The sequence below is a fragment of the Antennarius striatus genome, chromosome 15 (genome assembly GCF_040054535.1).
Source record: "Antennarius striatus isolate MH-2024 chromosome 15, ASM4005453v1, whole genome shotgun sequence".
Classification (NCBI taxonomy): domain Eukaryota; kingdom Metazoa; phylum Chordata; class Actinopteri; order Lophiiformes; family Antennariidae; genus Antennarius; species Antennarius striatus.
In genome coordinates, this window is record NC_090790.1 from 13,140,314 (window position 1) to 13,160,471 (window position 20,158).

A 20,158-nucleotide genomic window follows, 5' to 3' on the forward strand; every position below is an offset into this window, starting at 1 on the left:
CGGGCCTACGCCCCCTAACAACGGTAGTCAAGGGGCGTCACCCAAGTCCCGGCTCTAACTGAGCTGCTCAGAGGTAGAGCAGACTGTAGGAGCACCGGTGATTACGTAGCAAAACATAAGGAACTTTCAACAATTCTATTAATAAAGTTTGACTGACTGACTGATCTCAGTATTTATTAACTATTTGGCGTTGGAAATAACCCACTTTAAACTTAATTGGTCTTAAAAACCTCCGACTGGACTATCGATCGATCGAAACAATATTTAATTAATAAACGAAGACGAACTTCTTTCTGAGATGGCAAAGTGATCAAGTGATCAGGTTTCCTTGATGAGGCTCAGAATGGCTTATTGACAACAATAAGGGGTCATTCAAAGGTAGTCAGGAAGTCATGAATGCAATCATGACTGCCTGAGCAGCGCGGCTCTATCTAGTGGACGGATTGCACAACTACAGCCGCTGCAGTTTATTAAATAAATTTTATTTATTTTTTATTGTGTGCGCCTTATAATCCGGTGCGCCTTATATATGAAATAAATTATAAAACAAACAACTTTTTGAGGGTGCGCCTTATAGTCCAGTGCACCTCATAGTGCGGAAAATACTGTAGTTTGCACAAAGGTAATGGGATAAAGAAAACCACTGCAATAGCACTAATGTAGTGAATATGTATGTGGACACTGTACTCACTTGATGGATAAGGTACTGCAACTCTTCCTTCTTTCCCCAGGGGGCGATCTTCTGTGGAGGCTGGAGGCTTGGTGGTGTGCTGTATAGGGTAAACAGTCTGCAAATTATTACACAGAGGATCAGTTTGTTAAGTACAATCATTTCTAAAATATAATGGAACGATGATAACGACCTGTATGAATTCAAAAAAATCTAGGGAGAGCCACTTCTGTCACATTTTAACATGTTTATAAGTGTTTCTACTTCAAGTACTTCCTACTTGACTCTAAACTAAACAGTGTTTTTCAAGTTGAATTTTAGACGAGGATTGAAATACATGGAATAAAATACACAGGGTCAAACTCAACACATACACCATTTTGAAACTACAGCCTTTACTTTTATCTGTTGTAACAAGAAGATTTTTCACATGGAAGGCAACATCAAACTTTTTTGGTCTGCTAATTAAAAACTACTTACTGTACTTAAACAGTATAACTTACAGACCGAAGCAGGTCTTAAAATCAAATTAAATGCACTACATGCGCTTATATATAATCCATGATGCCTCACCCCCAGCTCTTCCTCATCTTCATCAAATATGTTGTCGAGATCAGAGATGTTGACCACTAGATCTTTTTCTCTCGTCAGAGAAGGATTGGCTTTGGCTCCTCCGTCATCCTGACCTGATTCATCTGAAACAAGACAAAAGTGCTTCGATATATTTGCTGGGGGGAAAAAGCCCATGAATAACTGCAGTCTGAAATATGGGCCGCACTGCGTATAGTGTATAATATATATATATATGATGGCAGCAGTCATGTCCCACCTGATTTTGGAGCTGAGTTAAAAATAGACATAGCATCCTTCCCATCAGGCAGCGCTCCATTGGTGGTGATTTCTTCTCCCTGCTGGATGAATTACAAAAAAATAAGAATATTCTAAGTTCCTCTTCCAACCTTACTCCTGACTCTTTCAAGTAAAGATTATTTGAAGAACGCACTTTTTAGCACCTATCCTCGTTGCAGAGGTGACGTTTTACTGTCTTCCTACATGTATTACACATCACAGAATGATAAGGCCTAATTTGTTACATGATGAGGAGAAAGCTGTAATAGTGTTTCTGTGTTGTCCTACCTTGACTTTCTTGCTGGGTTCTCGCCCTTGACCCTTTAACCGCTTGAACGTGGAGAACGTGTACTCGATATCCCCTTCCTTAAAGTCATAGGGATCATCTCCTGGCTCCCGCAGCGCCTCCACACCTGGCTGCTGGAACAGGTCCAGAGTTTGGATGTGTTCCTTCACTTTCTCCTCCGAGAGTTTAAACCTCTTGTGAGTCTGTGTGTAAAGTCTGGAGGAGACAAGGAGGAGGAGGTGAAGTGACGTATCAGAACACCAAGCAGGTGCTCTTGCGAGCTGAAAACCATAGCTTGCTTTTGGCTTCATTTTTTAAATCTAATCTCACGTCTCCAGTGTGCATTCACTGGATTTGTCACACAGGGACTCAAGCTCCATTTTAGCTGGTGATGTTTTATATCTTATATATTTAAAGCTAATATTTGCCTTCTGCTCCAAACGGCCCCGGGCATTTTGCAAAATACTTCCCTTGTTTCTTTTCCTACCTTTTTAGCGGCGTTCCCTCAGCGGCTGTCTCTGTCTTCAGCTCCTCTAACTTATCGGAGGGGAGCTCAGCGGGCCTGAAGTCAGTCTTGTCAGACCTGGGAGTCCTGAAGCCCCTCCACCAGCCAGCACCATTCTCTCTTTGCCTGAGCAGAGCTGTGTAGACAGCCGTCTCGCTGGCAATCACCAGTCCCGAAGCCCCTTCCGCACAGATTGGCATCTCCACAGGTCCATCCAGAACTTCTGCGTCCCGCACTCGGGGGTGAGGGCTGAGTGTCGGGGGAAGTGGAGACATCGGTGAATGGAGAAGCGACTCTGGGGCTTTTCGGCCGTTGGAGAGGGGTTTCGGAAACTTGCAGCTTGGAAGAGCAGCCAGAGATTCCAGGGGTGGCTCCAGCGTCACAAGACCCCCAAGCTGGGGCCCTCCTGGTGAGTCCTGTTCTAAAGGGATCTGCTGTGTTGCAGACAGGCGGTGGTGAAAGGGGATGGTAGCTGGCCTCTTGGACTGTTTGTCGGCCTTTTCCGTCTTGTCACTGGTTTTGTGTTTGAGCACGGAGGGGGAGTATAACGATGAGCCGGAGGACTGGGTGGGGTTGGCGCCGGTTTGGGAGTTGGCAGCGGTGGCTGTCGTCAGATTCAGTTTCTGCTGCTTCAACCTGCAATGAAGTCCAATGGAATCAAACACGGAAACAAAAACTAATGAGAATCTCACTACCGCTTCCCTCTTATTAGAGCATTTCCCATTTCAGACAACTACAACTGATTATTGTCAAGATAAAAAAAATCCCCCGAATAAAGTCTTAACTAGAGCATGGGAGGGTTTTTAGATGCTTCATACGTATTCATATGTATTATCTGTTTATGCATACCTGTTTATGTTTACACTGCTTATGTTTACACTGTTACATTTACACCGTCTACGCTGTTCATAACAACACACAAAATGCTGCCACAATATGAAACGTTTCTGATGGATATCTTTATAGTGTTATGATTTATCTTTTTTTAATATATTTATTAGCTCACTGCACATACCTGTTTATATATTTACATTTCTGTTTATTGTGTATTTTACTGTTAGTGTTGGTTTTCTGTGTATTGAGTCTGGTTGTTTCTCTTTGCACTCTGCATGTCCTTTGGTACCAGTACTGCTTTATGTGCCTTCAATTGCCCCTTTGGGACAAATATTTTTGGATTTGAACTGAATTTGAATTGAATTACTGAACAGCGTGTGTGCAGCTCTGATACCTGGAGCAGCTGCAGGACGCTCTGGCTCCCAGATCGTTGAAGTCCCACGTGGAAACTCCGTTTGGCACTTCCGTCTTCAGAGTCACGTCGGTCGGCTGATTCGATCTGCAGGGAGTGAACAGATCCGTGAGGCTCACCTGCATCCCATAATAATCATACAACACAAACTTAATCAGCGATTTAACTTACACATACTGAGGCTGATTGAGATAGCACTCCCTCCAGGCCTGATGCACGACCTGACAGGATAGCTTCTTCCCAGAATGCTTTGGGCTTATGCTGGTGATCCCGATGGCGCTATCTGCTGTGGGAACGCTGGAGACGGACGTCACGAAGCCACTGTCCGCTGAGGTAACATGTGGAACAGACGCATTGAATGGGATATACATGTTATACAGAGGTAACGGTTGCTTAGCATCACAGAGAATGAACACATATTTGTGCTTTTGTTACCTGAGCAGGGCTGCTGGGGCGACGTTGGCGGCGTGAGCGGCACGCTGCAGTGGTTTAACTCCCTGTTGAGACCCTGAGCTGCAGGAACAGGTGGAGGCTGTTCCACCGGAAGATCCCCCTGGGCAATCAGCACTAGAGCAGCAGGGTACGTCATCCTCACTCCACCTAAGAAGACAAAAATAACGATGTTACTCACAGGAAAAAGTGTAAAAACACTGCTCATTTTTATCCACGTTTTGATGAAATGGCTAAAAATGACAGGACTGTGATATTATAACCTGATCGATAAATGCAACTTCACACGCCTTCCGTCAATGCTAATATCACTTTAAATCCTGTCACATCCTCTCTTCTTCTATCATTTACAGCATCAATGATTAGGCACACAGCTTAAATACAAACAATGTACTATATTGATCTAGCAACACAGGTTTCACCAGCTCAGATGTAAAACACTCATTTTCAGAAGTTCGAATGTTTGAGATCGAATGAGAACAAACCGACATGTATTTTACAGCATGGGGACGTTCACCAACATTGAGACCGCCAACGATTCAGGTCAGGTTGAGTTAGAGCCAGTACTGAGGATGACAGGGTATTGACAGGGTTGTCCTCCTGTCAGAACTAAATGATGTACGAACCAATGTTGGTCGTGTTACATTTCTGCTTGGAATCATTATCCGTTGGATGCTGAATGTTTTGCTGTTTGATGTTAACTATTGTTCGAGTTAACTGACAAATTTAATAACGTATTAAACTTTTGATTACCAGGAAGCGCATCAGCACGTGATTCACGTTAGTGCGGTGAAATAACTCAGTGGATTAAAGCTCGGCCTAGCCTCTACACCCCCCAAGGATAAAATTAATTCAGCAGAGGTAAAGATATGAAAGTTAAATGTTCTCCCTGTGTCTGCATGTGTTCTCTCCAGGTTCTCCATCCTTCTCCTACCTCCTAAAGCAAGCATCTTAGGTGAACTGATCAATCCAAATTGACTGTAGGTGTGTGTGTGTGTGTGTGTGTGTGTGTGTGTGTGTGTGTGTGTGTGTGTGTGTGTGTGTGTGTGTGTGTGTGTGTGTGTGTGTGTGTGTGTGTGTGTGTGTGTGTGTGTGTGCGTGTGTGTGTGTGAGTGGTTGTTTGTCTTTCATGTGGCCCCATGATGTAATGGCGATGCGTCCTGGGCGTAACCCGCTTCTTGTCCATAGCCAGCTGGGATAGCCTCCAGCAGACCAATGACCCACAAGGAGGAAAAGATTATGACAGTCGTCTTGTTTCCAAGAAAACGACGTATGGATGATGGATACCAGTTCCAAATAACTGATGCTTAAAAATTTTCATCGGAATATGTTCAAAATCTGGAAATATTCAGCCCTTCGTGTTTAGATAAAGGCAAATATTCACCTTGAATAAAGTATGAGCTCATATTTCTTTGTTTGGACAAAATCTCAAGTGAGAGACACAAACATGATGAAAAAAAAAACGTTTGAAAAAAGCAAGTAAAAACATTACCAGTCAAACAAGATCCAGTACTGTTAATCATGTACTTGTTTCGTGAGCATGACCTCTTTTATTCCATTGCACATGTTTTCGGTAATGCCATAATGGACTCATAAGCTAGTTTTTTACTACAACGGAGCCTATCCTCAAGTCTGTTCTGTTTCAGTCTCTGCTGGGATTGTTCAGGGATCCCCTTGGAAATGGCGTGATGCATCTCAAGAGGTCTGTCTTGATATAATAAAATCTGTTGATTTAGCAGAGTAACTTCACTGCAGGCTGTTTTTTTATAAATATATATATATAGCTGTTATAGTCCCTCGAATGTCTGTTTGATTTAATAAAATCTTTAATTCTGCCACAGGGGATCATTTCTTTCAAACTAACAAACAAGCTGAATTTCTCCATACCTACGATGACCTCCACTGCCACATGATGGTTGTGATGGAAAGCCTGACTCCCTTCCTCCGTTTCCCTTTCTCCTCTTCCCTCTTTCTGCTGAAGTACCATGGGGTAGAAGTAACTCCATTCCTCCATCAGCTTCCGGGCTGCTGGGTCGCTCATTTTGAAGGCCTGGCCTGTCAGGGTGCCGCTCAGGCCATACGGACTCAGGATCACTGCAGACAAATAAAAGGGATTCATTATATTGTAAAGCCAAGATGTACAGAGATTTAGACTCTTAAACTTTGCAACATGATTTAGTTAATAAGAATTGATGTAACACTTGAATAATCTTCATAAAATCAAGATTTTTACTTCTTATTTGAGTTGCAATTTAGTTCATTTACTCAAGTACAGAATTCAAGTACAACTTTTAGGTATTTGCCTATTAAATATCTAATTTCCTCCTATTTTTCTCTTTGACTTTGCAGAAGTCCAAAGGGGAGTACTCTCACATATAAATGCAACAGGAAGTTCAGAGACTGCAAAACTCCACCAAGGATAAGAATTCCCTCCAAAGGATCCCACTGGTTACATCCTTATTTATATGCAACACCTGCGCTTGGGATTTTCACCATGAGAACGTACACTAAGAACTCTACAGCACAAAAACGTCTGTTTTATCTGGATCTACTCAAAGACTCAATGGTTACATCTATGAGGCATTTCCACGCTCCTCCACCCAGTTTCACGGCAATTCGTCAAGTATATCTGTCAAGTAGTTTTTGCGTTACTCAATTGAAACAATTAAGTCTCATAAAATAATGATTATTTTGTTCAACGTGTATAAACTGCGGCTCTGTTCTGCAGTGTCATTACCTTGGATTGGTGTGATGGAGAGCTGCGCGAGGCGGATGTGATTTTCTGTGATATAGTATGCAGGCTGGTGCTGGGCGATCTCCACACTCGTGCACACGTTGCTCTCCCCGTGGAGGAAGAAGGAGAAGGAGCACGATAGGTGTTCGCTGAGGGGAGAGGATGGTAAATGTTTAGACCATGATACCACACCGCTATGTGTGTGTGTGTGTGTGTGTGTGTGTGTGTGTGTGTGTGTGTGTGTGTGTGTGTGTGTGTGTGTGTGTGTGTGTGTGTGTTTGTGTGTGTATGTGCGCAGAAACAGCACAAACTCCTTGTCCCATTTAATTCCATTCCTATTTACCTTTACCACTGTTAACATAATTAAATTAAAATTTGAATGGAATCAAAATTATATTTAATGATGTTAAACCTGATATTAAAGAAATCCATAAATCAGAGCAACTGAAAAATAAACGTCCAACGTGAGTGAGCTGCTTTTCCAGGCGGCGGCCTGACAGATGATGAGAGCTTTTCTCCAAACACCAATTTAGAGAGAGAACACACTCGGAGTGTGTCTTTGTGAAAGCCTCGCTCAACTCTGCCTGCATTGATCATCTTCATCGTTTCCCACACGGCCTCCTTATTGCAGGTATAAATCCTCATTTGCTTATGACTGATTGTGGTGACGACATGTTTACATATGCGGTGCCTCTCTTTATTACACAGTCCAGGCACAGTTTGTCATGCATTGCTCCTTTTTTTAATCACACACAAGTAACTGTCGGGGCTTTAGTGCATTCTACATGCAAGTGGGCAGGCTGGACATCATTAACTACCAAGATGGCTTCACTGATGTATATTTTTAATCTATAAAGCTCGTTGCCACCTTGGTTTCAGATGCGCTACATCACACTGACAATAAAGTCAAGAGGTACTGTAATCTCCTTGTGATTGCCCTGCTGCCTATGCAATATCTCCTTTGCCCTGAGGGAGGTGGACCTCTACTTGAGCTGTAATGGATCATCAAATTCAATAAAATAGCCAGTTCCAGTCCCTCACGAGCAGGGCTTAACGCTGTCATAAGAGAGCCAAATATCTCGCGGCACTGACCGCGACGCCCTCCAGATGGCGCTGAGCGCAACCAAAGGGAGGAGAGGCCAATTTCTCTGCTTCATAAACCCTGATGTTCCCTGCTAAAAAAGAAAAACATACACTCCTAACAGGTGGGTTGGTCACAGGTCTGCACAATCAGAGGCGGGGGAGCTGAGCTGAACGGCATACACTTGCAAATGCATAAACCTGCAACAAACAAACACACACACACACAAACACGAGCGCGCACCGACACAAACGTGCATACAGAAGAATTCGCAATTTACGTCCATACAACACAAGATTCAAATGCTGTCAGTGTCACTGCCCTCCAACCAACCCTCCTCACTGGATCATTGCACCATGTGAATAGCTATATATAGCTGCACAGGAAAGCTCACTGGAACAGCTGCAAGTCAAGAGATCCAGCAAAGCTAACTGTCTGGCACATATGCACCAAAAGTCAATTTACATTTAGGATAATTAACCATTCAACTGAAAAGCATGAATGTTTAAATTATATTCTGATTCATAAGTAATCCACCTTTATAGATAGAATAAGGTTTAAAGTCTGTTCTTTAAAAGAAGAATGACTAATTGGCTAAACTTTGCGTATTTCCACTGCGCAGAATACATAAGGCAACAAAATGAAGCATCCATTCAATTTATTTGCTGGTGTTGATGATTCTGTTTATACTGTATATTTTTACGAGATGTGTGTGTACTGATCAGCACTGATGTGTGTGGAAAAACCACGAGTCCCTTAAGACCCCTCGTAAAAAATGCAGCTCTGGAGAAAGAGCAGTGAGTTTTCTCTTCTACTCATCCCTCCTCTTTATCTATCATGACTCTTTCAGACCCTAAAATAACAGGATTATTATTGACCTGATGTTTACACAAGAATTACTGTGAGCGGATTAAGAATTGTTTACCTTTTCTCTCGCAATTAATTCTTTAAATTAATTGTAAACCAAAGTCCAGAAAAGGATGATGGATTAAAATCTGTGAAGTCAGAAAAAAATTAACTAAATTATATCGGCAGAAATTAATATGCAACAATTAAAATGGCAATATGATGCAATTAAATGGGAGTCAACAAAAAAGCAGGAATATGAAAAGAGAGCATCAAACACTAAGCTGACACAGCTGGGAGAATGATGCTCCCTGTCCTTTTACAAAGGGCATTTTTCTGCACAGTAAGCGGGTGTGAGTGTGTGGACACACTGCGCTTCTTGCATCCTTGGGGACATTTGTGCAGTTGGGAAGCACAGGCGTGTGTGTTTGTGCGTGTGTGTGCATGTGTGTGTGTGTGTATGCGTTTTTGTGGGAGAGCCGTGGACAGAGATGTGAGGCAGCTGTGCGTGCTGTGTATGAGTACAGGTATTAATAAATGAAGAGAAGTGATGGCTGAGACTCGCCTCCGGGCTGACAGTACTGGAAAAAGATAGAGAGAGGAGATGGAGAGAAGGAAGCAGGTGGGTGAGAGGGTTGAGAGGAAGAAGAAGAGCGAGTGGAGGAAGAAAGGAGGAATGGAAGAGTGGAAAGAGAGACAGTAACATTGAGCACAAGTGGTAAAAGAAAAAATGAAGGATATGCATGAATGAAGCTGACACGCAAAGGGGAAAAAAAGAAGGATACAGGAAATTAGGAGGACAAGGAATGGGGGGATAAGTATAAAATGAGGAATGAGAGCAAGGCGAGTGTGTGAGAAAGAGGAGGAGGTGAATAATTCAGTGCTGTGGACTTAAATTGCGGCACACATATCGATGAGATCAGAGTTTTAATGGCTGGCTTCTGAGCATAATTCTACAGTGAAATCAATCAGATAATGTATAGTCAGAGAACACAGACCAGATCGTGACACCTGTGTGTGTGCGTGCGTGTGTGTGTGTGTGTGTGTGTGTGTGGGTGGGTGTGCAATGTGTGTCTGTTACATGACAGCATTAACAGTTTTTCTTTTCATGTGATACACGCACGCACAGCACCAATGAATGCATAGTCCTGTGGTTATAGAAGAAAATCTGAACACACGTTTGAATGCCAGTGGGAGAAAACAGGTATCCAAAAAAAAAAAAAAAAAGGTAAAGCATCTCTGCCGGTTTCCTGTGACAACATGTGTCTTTTCACCTCTTCATCATCACAACCAGTCCAGTCAGTCTGCAGGGGAGCCGGTTCAAGCCTGACATGCATCATGGATTCGACAGGCATGCTCCTGCATCTACAGCAGGCGCACATACTAATCTGTATCTGGTGTCTTTATTCTAAGAGCGTCTAACCCAGTGGAGAAAAGCATAAAACAATATTAGATTAAAAGGAGATTGAAAGCGGTAAAGGATGAAACCCTCATTTGCACCATGTGGTAGCGCAGACAAAGACTCTATTACCGCTGTTAGAAGCGTCTAAAGGTCATGCTGTGATGACTGTGTTTACATATCGTTAACTACAGTTTTATGCACTAAGCAGTGGAAGATAACATTTTGTTAGATTCCCTCAAATCTGGGGGATTCGTCTCTTTAATCTGCACCTTCGATTCCCCGCCTGCTTCTACGACACGATGAGATATCCTCTCCTTCTGGCTGCTTAAACACTTCCTTTACAATTTGAAAGCATCTTTTGGAAGCGCGAGTGTGCAGACTCTGTTCATGTGGACTCGTGTAAAAGAGGATGTTTACTCTATTGTTAGCTTTAGCGAGCGGCGTGTATACACGTGGCCAAAAAGTCCTTCCGCTGCACTGACAGAGTAAGCTTATTCTACACAAACAAATATAAACACCAAACATTCATAATACTCTGAAGCTTACGCAGGTGTGTGCACATGCTCCCATGTGCGCTCGCAACACAAAAGTATTAACACAGGCACAATTGGGAGTGGGGGGGGGGTGTAGTCAGCTTGATGTATTATTCAGTGGCCCCAAGTGGGTGGCTTTAGACGGTGTTGGTATCACAATGTTTGTGCTCAAACACTCCTCACACTATTTAAATGGCTTCACAATGAAAAGGTGTCACACTCAAGTACGTCACTCATCACACCTATGAGCAAAAGACAGCTCATAAAAAAGTCTATTGCCATTTGAAATAAGATTTCTAGCCAGTCTTGAAAGGTGGCAGATGACCACTGTGAATACTTAGTAGGATATTCCCACCAGAACGCTGCCAAGGAGAGCAGCATAAGCTGCTAAAACGTCAGTTGTGTTGATCAGTCTGGGCTATCACAGGCATTTACCTTCATATCTGTGGCGCTAATTACAAGAAGAAGAAGAGAAGAATCTGATCGGGTTTCTCTATATTGATCCATGCGGGGGTTTTTTTAATTTTCTGTCTTTGTCACTCTTTCTTCCCGTTGATTTTAGCGATTGATTTGGAAAAGCATCGCCTATTCTCTGGTTTTAGTCTCCAGACGAGCTGAGGCACACACAGAACCAGTATATTTACTGAGTGAAATTTATGACAACGTAACAAAACTAATTGGGAATTGCTCATTTATCGCACTGGATAAACACTCATTACAAATCCAACAGCTCAAACTCAAACTTTTAAAATTATAATAAGGCTTTTCTTTTCTCATAACTACTCTCGATGATGAACCGTTCATTCAATCGGCAAATCGTTTAATGTGATCAATTAGCCTGCCAGTCAGTTCGTAAGTGTTTATCTATCAGTTGGATGTCCTACTACATTTTTAGAAGAGTCACATTAATAGAAATCTATTTCAATAATAATTCAATAACTATTGAGGATGACATCCTTCCTTTATTTAGCAACTGGGAGCTTCATGCACAACAATGTGGTGACATCTGGAGACTTTGACCTTCTGACGAGAGAGGAGAGGAGTTCAGTCATTTTTTAAAACACAGTTTAAACAGGCAATGAAACTTGTTTGTGTTTGGTCAAGTACCAAAGGACATTAGAGCATCATTAATGCATGAGTTTACAGCCATTAATGTAAATGAAGGCTCGTATATTAACAGATATACTGTGTGCTGCACTTGGCATGCTTAAAATTGACTGAACTAATGAGAGAGACAGACTCTAATACATCCATTGAGATGTCTATAGTGATGATTAATTTACGACCCCCCACCTTCTCTGATCCCCACGTCCCCAACACACACACACACACACACACACACACACACACACACACACGGAGCCTCCTCCCCTCTCCTCTCCCTCACTCACACGCTCTCTCTGCATCCCAGTGACTCTCCCCTCGCTCCCCCTCAGCATCTGATGCAATCCGTTACCAACCCAGAGTGCTTCCCTCTGATTCAGACACAAAGAGAGCGCCGGTGTTGTGCTGAGAGTGGAGACAGAGGCGGGTGGGTGGCGGGAGAGGAGGGCGGTTTGGATGTGTCCTGGATGTGCCAATCCTGACAGTGTCCCCGGGGACACAAACGAGATAAACACCAGATAAGCCTGACAAAGACAGCAGTGCCAGAACACAGGAGTTGGCACTGGTCTGGGGGCATGGCGTGGATTTTAGCACAGAAGCGCCCCCTGTTGGGGATAAATGGCACAGTGTGGGAGTGCAGAAGAGACAAAGGAGCTGGTTACAGCAGAGGCAGGAGGTCAGTGTATGCCTAAATGAGCAATGTTCCCTCACGGCAGGAAAACACTGATGGCGTGGGATCTGCGGGGATTTTTCTGGCTCGCACCGTCAAGTGTGGAGCAGCGCTACTATTCTGGGAACAAGGGATGGTGCATGCATGGGAATTTAGGACAGCATGTGTGTTTGCATGTGCACTGGGAGCAAGCAGTGGAGATATGTGGAAAGGAAAATACATCACGGCTCATTTACACCATGTGATACATGCTACAAGGATGAGCAGTGCAGACATTTGTGTAAGATTTGTATTTGTTTAATGACTACATGTTCAAGAATGTTTCTTGTCTTCTCCCTCTCTGGCTCTCCTTTCAGAGCGTTCAATAATTCACAGACACATCCAGTCAGGATTGGCTCAGCAGGGGGCGTACCAGCTGACAGCATATTAATACAGAACTGTCAAAACGAAGAGGAATTACATGATGTACAAAGGAAACACACATACACATAAATATGTGTATTAACGTCAACGCTCAGTGTCTGAGCATGTTTTTATTTACACAATATATTCAAGCACAAATGTTATAAATTCACCTTCTGGTAAGTTGAGATGTTTCTTTTCTTTTCTCTTCAAAGCAAATAATTTTTTTAGTGATAATTAAATGAGTCCAAAATATTATAAATGTGAAGTAGGAATTATCTGTAAAATATTTTATTTCATTTTATTTTAGATTTTTAAAAATGTCTCAATTAATAATAATAAGAACCAATGCAGTCACACACTGCAACATCCCGCGTCACCCCTGAATTCAAAATTTTACCCTGACCTACTTGCATATGTCAAAGGTCAAAGCTAGTGCTCTGACCTACTGTCATAGATCAAAGCACTAGCTTTGATCTATGGTCTTACTCACACCGGTATTCTCCCTTGTCTTTCTATCTTATTGGGTTCCTGAGTGTACAAAAGTTGAAATTTGACCATGACCCAGTTTTCTCAAGGTCAAGGTCATCGTCTCATTTTCATCCCCTTTGCCATCCGAGTAATGTGCTTTTTGTTTCATCTTTCTATCTGCTACAGCTGCAAAGATATTTGGTGGACATACGAACGGACGAACAGATACACGAACACTGATAATTACATTACATCACCGCTTTGAAGCGGGATGTATTTATTGTTATTATTATTATCATTATTATTAATATTGTCATCATCATCATTTATTCAATTCAATTCAAATTTCTTGAATATTATTATTATTATGAAAACTGTATGACAGAACACAATCATCAGGCCATGTTTGCTCTCACATTTATCTACGCAAATGCAAAAGCTACTAAAAGAAAATGAAGGAAAATAAAAAAATATCAATAAAACGTCTCTTTAATTGTTGGGCCAGCTTTAACACTGACTGTTATAGATTCTCCAACCCCTTCAAAATTTCTTTCCAGCCCTTAATTTTAAAACCTCCTAAAATGTTCATTGGGGTTGAAGGCAGAGTCCATAACGTGTTATTCACATCGTTTCTCCTCTCCGATCACTGACCTCCTTGGGTCCTGTGTCTCCTTTATGTTTCGTCATTCATTTATTATAGAAGGGTTTTCCTTCAAATTATATGGAGTTCCCAGTCACCTCAAAATGCTACACCTAGTAGCGCAGTGTGACAGACAGCATGTAGGAACTTCCACCTGCTAAGAAAAGCACTTTTTTTTTATTCCACATTACAGACGACTGCATCTGCATCAGCAACCTTCCAACAACAGCTTCCTGCATCTCTCTTCATTTGCACCACAGATTGAGTGATGATGCACTTAACTGCTTTCCAGTTCAGAAAATACAGAGCAAATATCAATAGAAGGATGATTTTTGAACTTGCTGCCCTGAAGCCCAATTTCTAAAACGAGCCATTTGACAGTTAAGTGGTTTCATAGCTGCAATTTACTCGGATACTTGGGATTTGAGTGCAGCTATGCTGGGAATGTAAGGAATGTTGCATCCTAAGCAGCACGAGGAGCTGAAGGAGCTGAAGTGGGAAGAGGGAACTATCAGGGCTGGAGCAACAAGTTTAGCAACTGTCATCACACCCACCCCTCTCTTTTTACACAGTCACACAGTGACACACACACACACATAGAAAGAGAGAGAGAGCCAGGCTCAGCTCGCCTCTTACCTCGCACCACCATTCACAGTCCTGGTTTTAAATAGTCTCACATCACGAGCCAGCTGCTGGAACATCAGAGGCTCAACAAGTACTGAATCACATAAAAGCCATTCACACTGCCTGGTTGTGTCACACTTACAGCCACATGATCACACACATTGACTACCGCGGTGTGCATTTCTCACAAACCTACCGAAAGAAATCCAAAGACAATTGCTCATTGAAGCGTGAGTGTGTGTTTGTGTGTTTTATGTTCTCCTTACCTGTTGCCCAAAGACTTTTCTTCCTGTTCATGCGGCTTGAAAAACCACTTCCCAATCCTCAAAAATCCTTTATCCATCAAACATCTGCAGCAGCGAGGAAGAGGAAGAGAAAGAATGTTATTCATGACACCACAACTTCTCTCTCATTATGTACAAGAAGATGATTAAAGGAGAGGAAGAAGGACGACTGCAGTAAGACTTATAATTCACTTCCATGTAAGATCACATCCACCAATTAGGATTCTGATTGGAGTTTTCATCAAACGTGTACAGAATTTAGGAAATTAAATGTAACTACATCCAAACAATCAAAAGCATGAACACGCTCTACATGAAGAAATGTGTTACAAACACCACAAGAGACAACATGGTGTCACTGCAGTGTGTAAAACGTTCAAAATAGGGGGGGAAAAAACATTTTCTGTTATTCCAAATACATCCATGCTCCATGTTTCATTGGCAGAATGAAACACAATTGCATTTATGGACACCAGGTTGAGGTGGTCGGGTTAGATGGTATACAAAACCCAAGACTCTCACACAGGCGCCAGTGTTTACATCACACACAAAATCACTTTGGGTGAGTGTGTTAAAGTTTGTACATTGAATGACACTCTATCTTAACAAGAAAACATAATTCACATACAGAAATGAAACTTCAGTTTACTACTGTTTAGCTTTTCTACAACTCATCTCCATCTACATGACGTTATGGCTGACCCCGATCACCACTACTGTCAAGGACAGTAGTTGCAACACAACATACTAAAGAGAAGGTCTGTAAATACAGAAACTAATAGCAGAAGGGTTTCCTGGTTACGGATTATAAATGTTTGTTCCTGTGGTTTAGGACTCGTGTTATTTGTTTACGTTTGTGTTTAACTTTGAATTATTTTCCTTGATGTTTTTACCTAAAACTAACCAACTGTTACACTTGGTCAAACCTTCACCATTTTAGGAAAGGAAAATAAGGGTCTTCCACAAATCAAAATCTTGAAAACACCACAGCTGCAACCCAGCATCACAGCATCTTGTGGAATAGTGACCAAAGTTAAACAGAGGTTTACTTCTTTTCTTGTGCAGTTAATGGCATTAAAGGAAGTGTGGAATAAAAGGAGAGATTATCTGGTTTCCGCCGAGTGGTATGTGCGTTTACACATAGCTTTGCTAAACCTTTGCTTTTATTAGATCAAAATTAACATCAAACAGTTCAGTCATCATGCTCCTTATTTGGCTATCCCACCATCTGGGCACTTCTTTAACTCATTTCAGCCTCCTTTCACAGACAAAACTCTGCTCTTGGAACTTTGACTCATCCCTGTGAGCAGGTGCCAGTGAAATCCCTGTTGAGTCCTCTGACCCGGGTCAAAGAATTACAAAATGATTTTAAGAAACACTCTCTATCCAGCGCTTTAAGCCTCTCTCTCTACCGTCTTTGGTGCATTCTCACCCTCATGTTTTCTTATCTAATGGCTACTGACTGTACAAAGACTCTCTCATGTGAGTTTAAAATGACAATAAGCAGACAAAACGCAATTGAAACGCTTCATAAGTTCAATACTGGCTCCTATACAAGTTTTATCAGATCAGTGCATCCTTAAGTATGGTTACTGCATTGAAGCCATACAAAGGAATAATGGCATCTAACAGCTTACTAAACCCACGGAGGAGCAATTGTGATAAAAGCTGGAGCTAATGCTGAACAGGCTCCAGTTGCAATTCCTTTAATATCTGCTAAATGCTAGCTGAAAAAAGTATTACAATTTTAGCTGAAGCCAATAATATTTATCCGACCTCTCTCCATGCCAGCCAATTTTGTTTCATCTGATTCAAGTTTAGTTGGGAATTTTGTTTGTTCTCATCTAATGAGTAAAAGTTTGCATTTGCATATTTATTTTTTCCAAATCATGGAGGCATCACACTAAACTGCAAACACAGCATTTAGTATACAGATATTTAGTATACAGATAATGTACAGATAAAAACTTTTTCCTAAGACTTACCAGAAACAATTACAGGACATAAAATCAACACATAAATGAAATAAAATACTCTACTACCGTAATGTAACCTTACATCTCTACCTCTGCTGAATGAATTTTATGCTCTGGGGTGCGGAGACTAAGTCAAACTTTAAGCCACTGAGGTTTTCCACCGCACTTACATACATGAATGATGCGCTGGATTTCTACTTCAAAAAAGTTGTTTTTCCATGACAAAGTTGTGAAAATTATCGTTCTGCACATAAATCAGTCAAATCAAAAGAAAGTACAGTAGTGTAGTGTGCATGCTGATGGATAGCATTGGAATGACAACCTGAATGCATCCCTTCTTCATTGTCTTCCACTGTCAGTTAGATAACAAAACAAAACAAACAGTTTGTGGTTTATACATTGTTGATATCTATAGTTTATCTTCCACATTGAAATTATACTAAAGCTCAGTATATTAAGCTATGGATAAATAAGGATCAGCCGCTTTAAAAAACAGCTGGCTGCTAGCTGTTTGTATCTCAGCTCATTTTTAGTCACTGAACAAACCCTGCAACCCCTCAGTCAAGTTAGTGGAAGAATATTTCAAGCAAATATTAGAAAAAAAAAAAAAATATACACACACACACACACACACAAACAGACACTAACAAACTGACCAGGAAGTCCCTGCTCCACTACCTATTTGACCATTTTTTAATTAGCAGTGAGTATGAACCACTGAACCAGCATCACAGAAACTAGATTCATGTTTGACACAGTCTATGATATTAGTAGTGACATGCATGTAGATAAATATGACTTTGTCACTATGGACTTCTTGTCCCACTTATGGTGCAACATTATGTAGTCATATGCAAACCTGTGAGTCATGTGAGGCTGTGATTCTTATTTATGTTGACTACTATATTGTTCCTACACGTCGACCTCATGTATCAGTTCTTTAATATTCATTTAAATACTCGTATATTCTGTAATCATATTTACTTGGATCAATTAATTTAAATGCAATTCTAAATAAAAAGAAAAACAACAACAATCCGTTACAGAGGTCAAATCCACTTTTTATGATATGAAAAAGAAAATGGAAATTGTCCCGCTGTGTTGAAATAGTGAGCAATAAAAGAAGTTAGCTTCAAGGTAATAGGAAGGTTAATTCAGCCTGCCCCCTATGATGATCACTGATGCTTAACTTAACAGAGAGCAAATATGTGCTGCTTCATTTAACAGATGGGTCTGACTCAGAAAGGAGAGCTTTGGGTACTTGAGCAAGTGATTCAGCACTCAGATAATAATTTCATTAAGGTGAAGATGCTGCAAGAAAACTACAGCTGCCTATGATGAGCCATTCAGTTCATTTTGTTGAGTGATTTTTTGCATCAACAGTATGACTTTGTAGCTAATTTGGCGAACTAAAATAACAGATTTCAAGTACTTGCATCTGTTTACAAAAATAAATTAGCGTGTTAGAAGTTATTTATGATATATTAATAGGCTTGTTAAAAAAGGCTATATTAAAAAAAACTCAAAAAGCAAAAGTTACATAGATCAAACAGGAGTCACTACAACACAAGGTGTAACATTTCATTCTGTGTTAATTATTCAGCAGTCATCAGTGTGTGGCTAACGCAATGAATTCTGTCATTGATAGATTTACCTTTCCAGCAGGTTGTGTATAGCCTTGAACAAGAGGGTCCTGCACTCGTAGGACAGCCCACACTCCCAGAGCCCCTCCTCAGCCACTGAAAGAAAAGACAGAAAAAAATTCTTACATTATACGTCTCCGAATTTTATATCTCTGTAGTAAAAAAAAAAAGATTATGAGTTGTGAAATTTTACACGACAGCGAGGCCTATTCAAACACTAGCTTGAGGATAATAAACAAGCGCATTTAACTCGCTGTGCTTATGTCAAAACAACCAACATGTGCCGAGGAGAAAACCTGCACATCATATCAGGATTTACACCAAAGACAAGGTTGCGGTTGCACGAGAACTCGTGCGTTCACTTTCAGAGGTTGCTCGGTTGCACAGCTGTCAGGTTGGCTGCGGCGATGGCCCAGTCAAACCCCATGCAGTTGTCAGCCTCAGTTAGCTGGGAGGAGATAGTGCGGATAGATCTGTGCAAGCGGACACACACATGCTTGCGTGTTCAGGTTTGTACATGCATGCAGCTCTGAAGTCAACTTTTCTTTTCCAGCAGCCGGAGACAAGCGCGGTCAAATCAGCTGCTCTCTGATCGAGCTTCTGACACGGCAGCAGCAGCAGCGGCTGCACATGTGTCAAATGTGATTTCTTTAACCTCTGCGACCCCGAAACCAACCCCCATTGCTATTCTCCACAAAACAACAACACAACAGACACACGCGCACGCACACACACACACACACACACACACACACACACACACACACACACACACACACACACATACACACACACACACACACACACACACACACACACACACACACACAGGGGCCGGTTAACAGTGTTTCTCTTTGTTCTTTGCCATATACCTGCAGGGCTCCTAGAAGAACTGCAGGCTTGTGGGTGGGTGTTGTGTTTGCTTATAGGGTGGTGCAAACAAACCAAGCATCACAGAAATACATAAGAAAAATGGAATGAGAGACAGAGGCAGAGGCAGATTGCCTGGGGGATGGGTGGCGTAAAACCCAGTAGACGTTTTCTCGTCCCTCTTCTTCCTCCTCTGCTTTCTCTTCCCTGTTTTTTTTCTCCTCTCCCCTCCTCTGTTGCATTGTGATATTTCCCTCCTCCTCCCCATTCTTCTTCTTCTTCTTCTTCACCTTTCTTCTTCTTCACAGTGAATGAAATTTCCTTACTCGCCAGAATTGCCCTGTAACCATGGAAACGCTGGCGGTGAGAACATGGCGCCCTGGCATTCAGTTTCAACACTGGTCCCTCCCGCTGCTCACCCTCCTCCTTCTCCTCCTTCCTCTGTTCTATTGCTTCCAATATCCCTCCACCGCCACCTCCCCCACACCCCTCATTTACTCCTGCTTCAGGGCTCAGACAGGAAGCTCACTCGAGCCAGCTCTTCTACGGTGGAGAGATAGGGCGAGTATCAAGAGCAGAATGCCAAGTCTCCAGCAAAAAATCCAGTTCATTAGCTCCAACAGTCTCCATACCTCCTTCTCTCCCTCTCCAAAAAAAGCCCACAGACTTCGAACTTCTCCCTCCGATTCTGCCAATCCTACATAACCCATCTTCATTTAGTCTTGTCATGAGCGGCTCCACCCCATGGCTCTTGATCCTGACTGTTTCACACACTCCTGAACCTCATGACACTCTCGCCCAAAAGTCCACCACAGCTCACACCCCTAACAAACTGGCTATGGGAAACTTTTCTGCATTTCTTTTAAATTCAT

General features: G+C 41.9%; 1 protein-coding gene across 6 annotated transcripts in view; it reads right to left on the minus strand.

Annotated features, from left to right (window-relative positions):
* Positions 1-20,158, minus strand: part of LOC137608475 (mediator of RNA polymerase II transcription subunit 13-like) — a 79,767-nt gene that overhangs the window by 12,218 nt on the left and 47,391 nt on the right. For 2 of the 6 annotated variants that reach the window (XM_068334888.1, XM_068334887.1), the window contains exons 3-14: positions 18,428-18,512; positions 14,780-14,863; positions 6,744-6,889; positions 5,894-6,100; positions 3,992-4,156; positions 3,728-3,884; positions 3,539-3,643; positions 2,293-2,946; positions 1,808-2,021; positions 1,500-1,581; positions 1,244-1,365; positions 692-770 (exon numbers count right to left, since the gene is read on the minus strand). In XM_068334888.1, coding sequence (XP_068190989.1) covers positions 692-770; positions 1,244-1,365; positions 1,500-1,581; positions 1,808-2,021; positions 2,293-2,946; positions 3,539-3,643; positions 3,728-3,884; positions 3,992-4,156; positions 5,894-6,100; positions 6,744-6,889; positions 14,780-14,863; positions 18,428-18,512 — 2,100 coding nt within the window. Of the gene's footprint in view, positions 1-691; positions 789-1,243; positions 1,366-1,499; positions 1,582-1,807; positions 2,022-2,292; positions 2,947-3,538; positions 3,644-3,727; positions 3,885-3,991; positions 4,157-5,893; positions 6,101-6,743; positions 6,890-14,779; positions 14,864-18,427; positions 18,513-20,158 lie in introns of all 6 variants that reach the window. The other 4 variants (XM_068334885.1, XM_068334881.1, XM_068334886.1 and 1 more) reach the window with 3 other exon arrangements.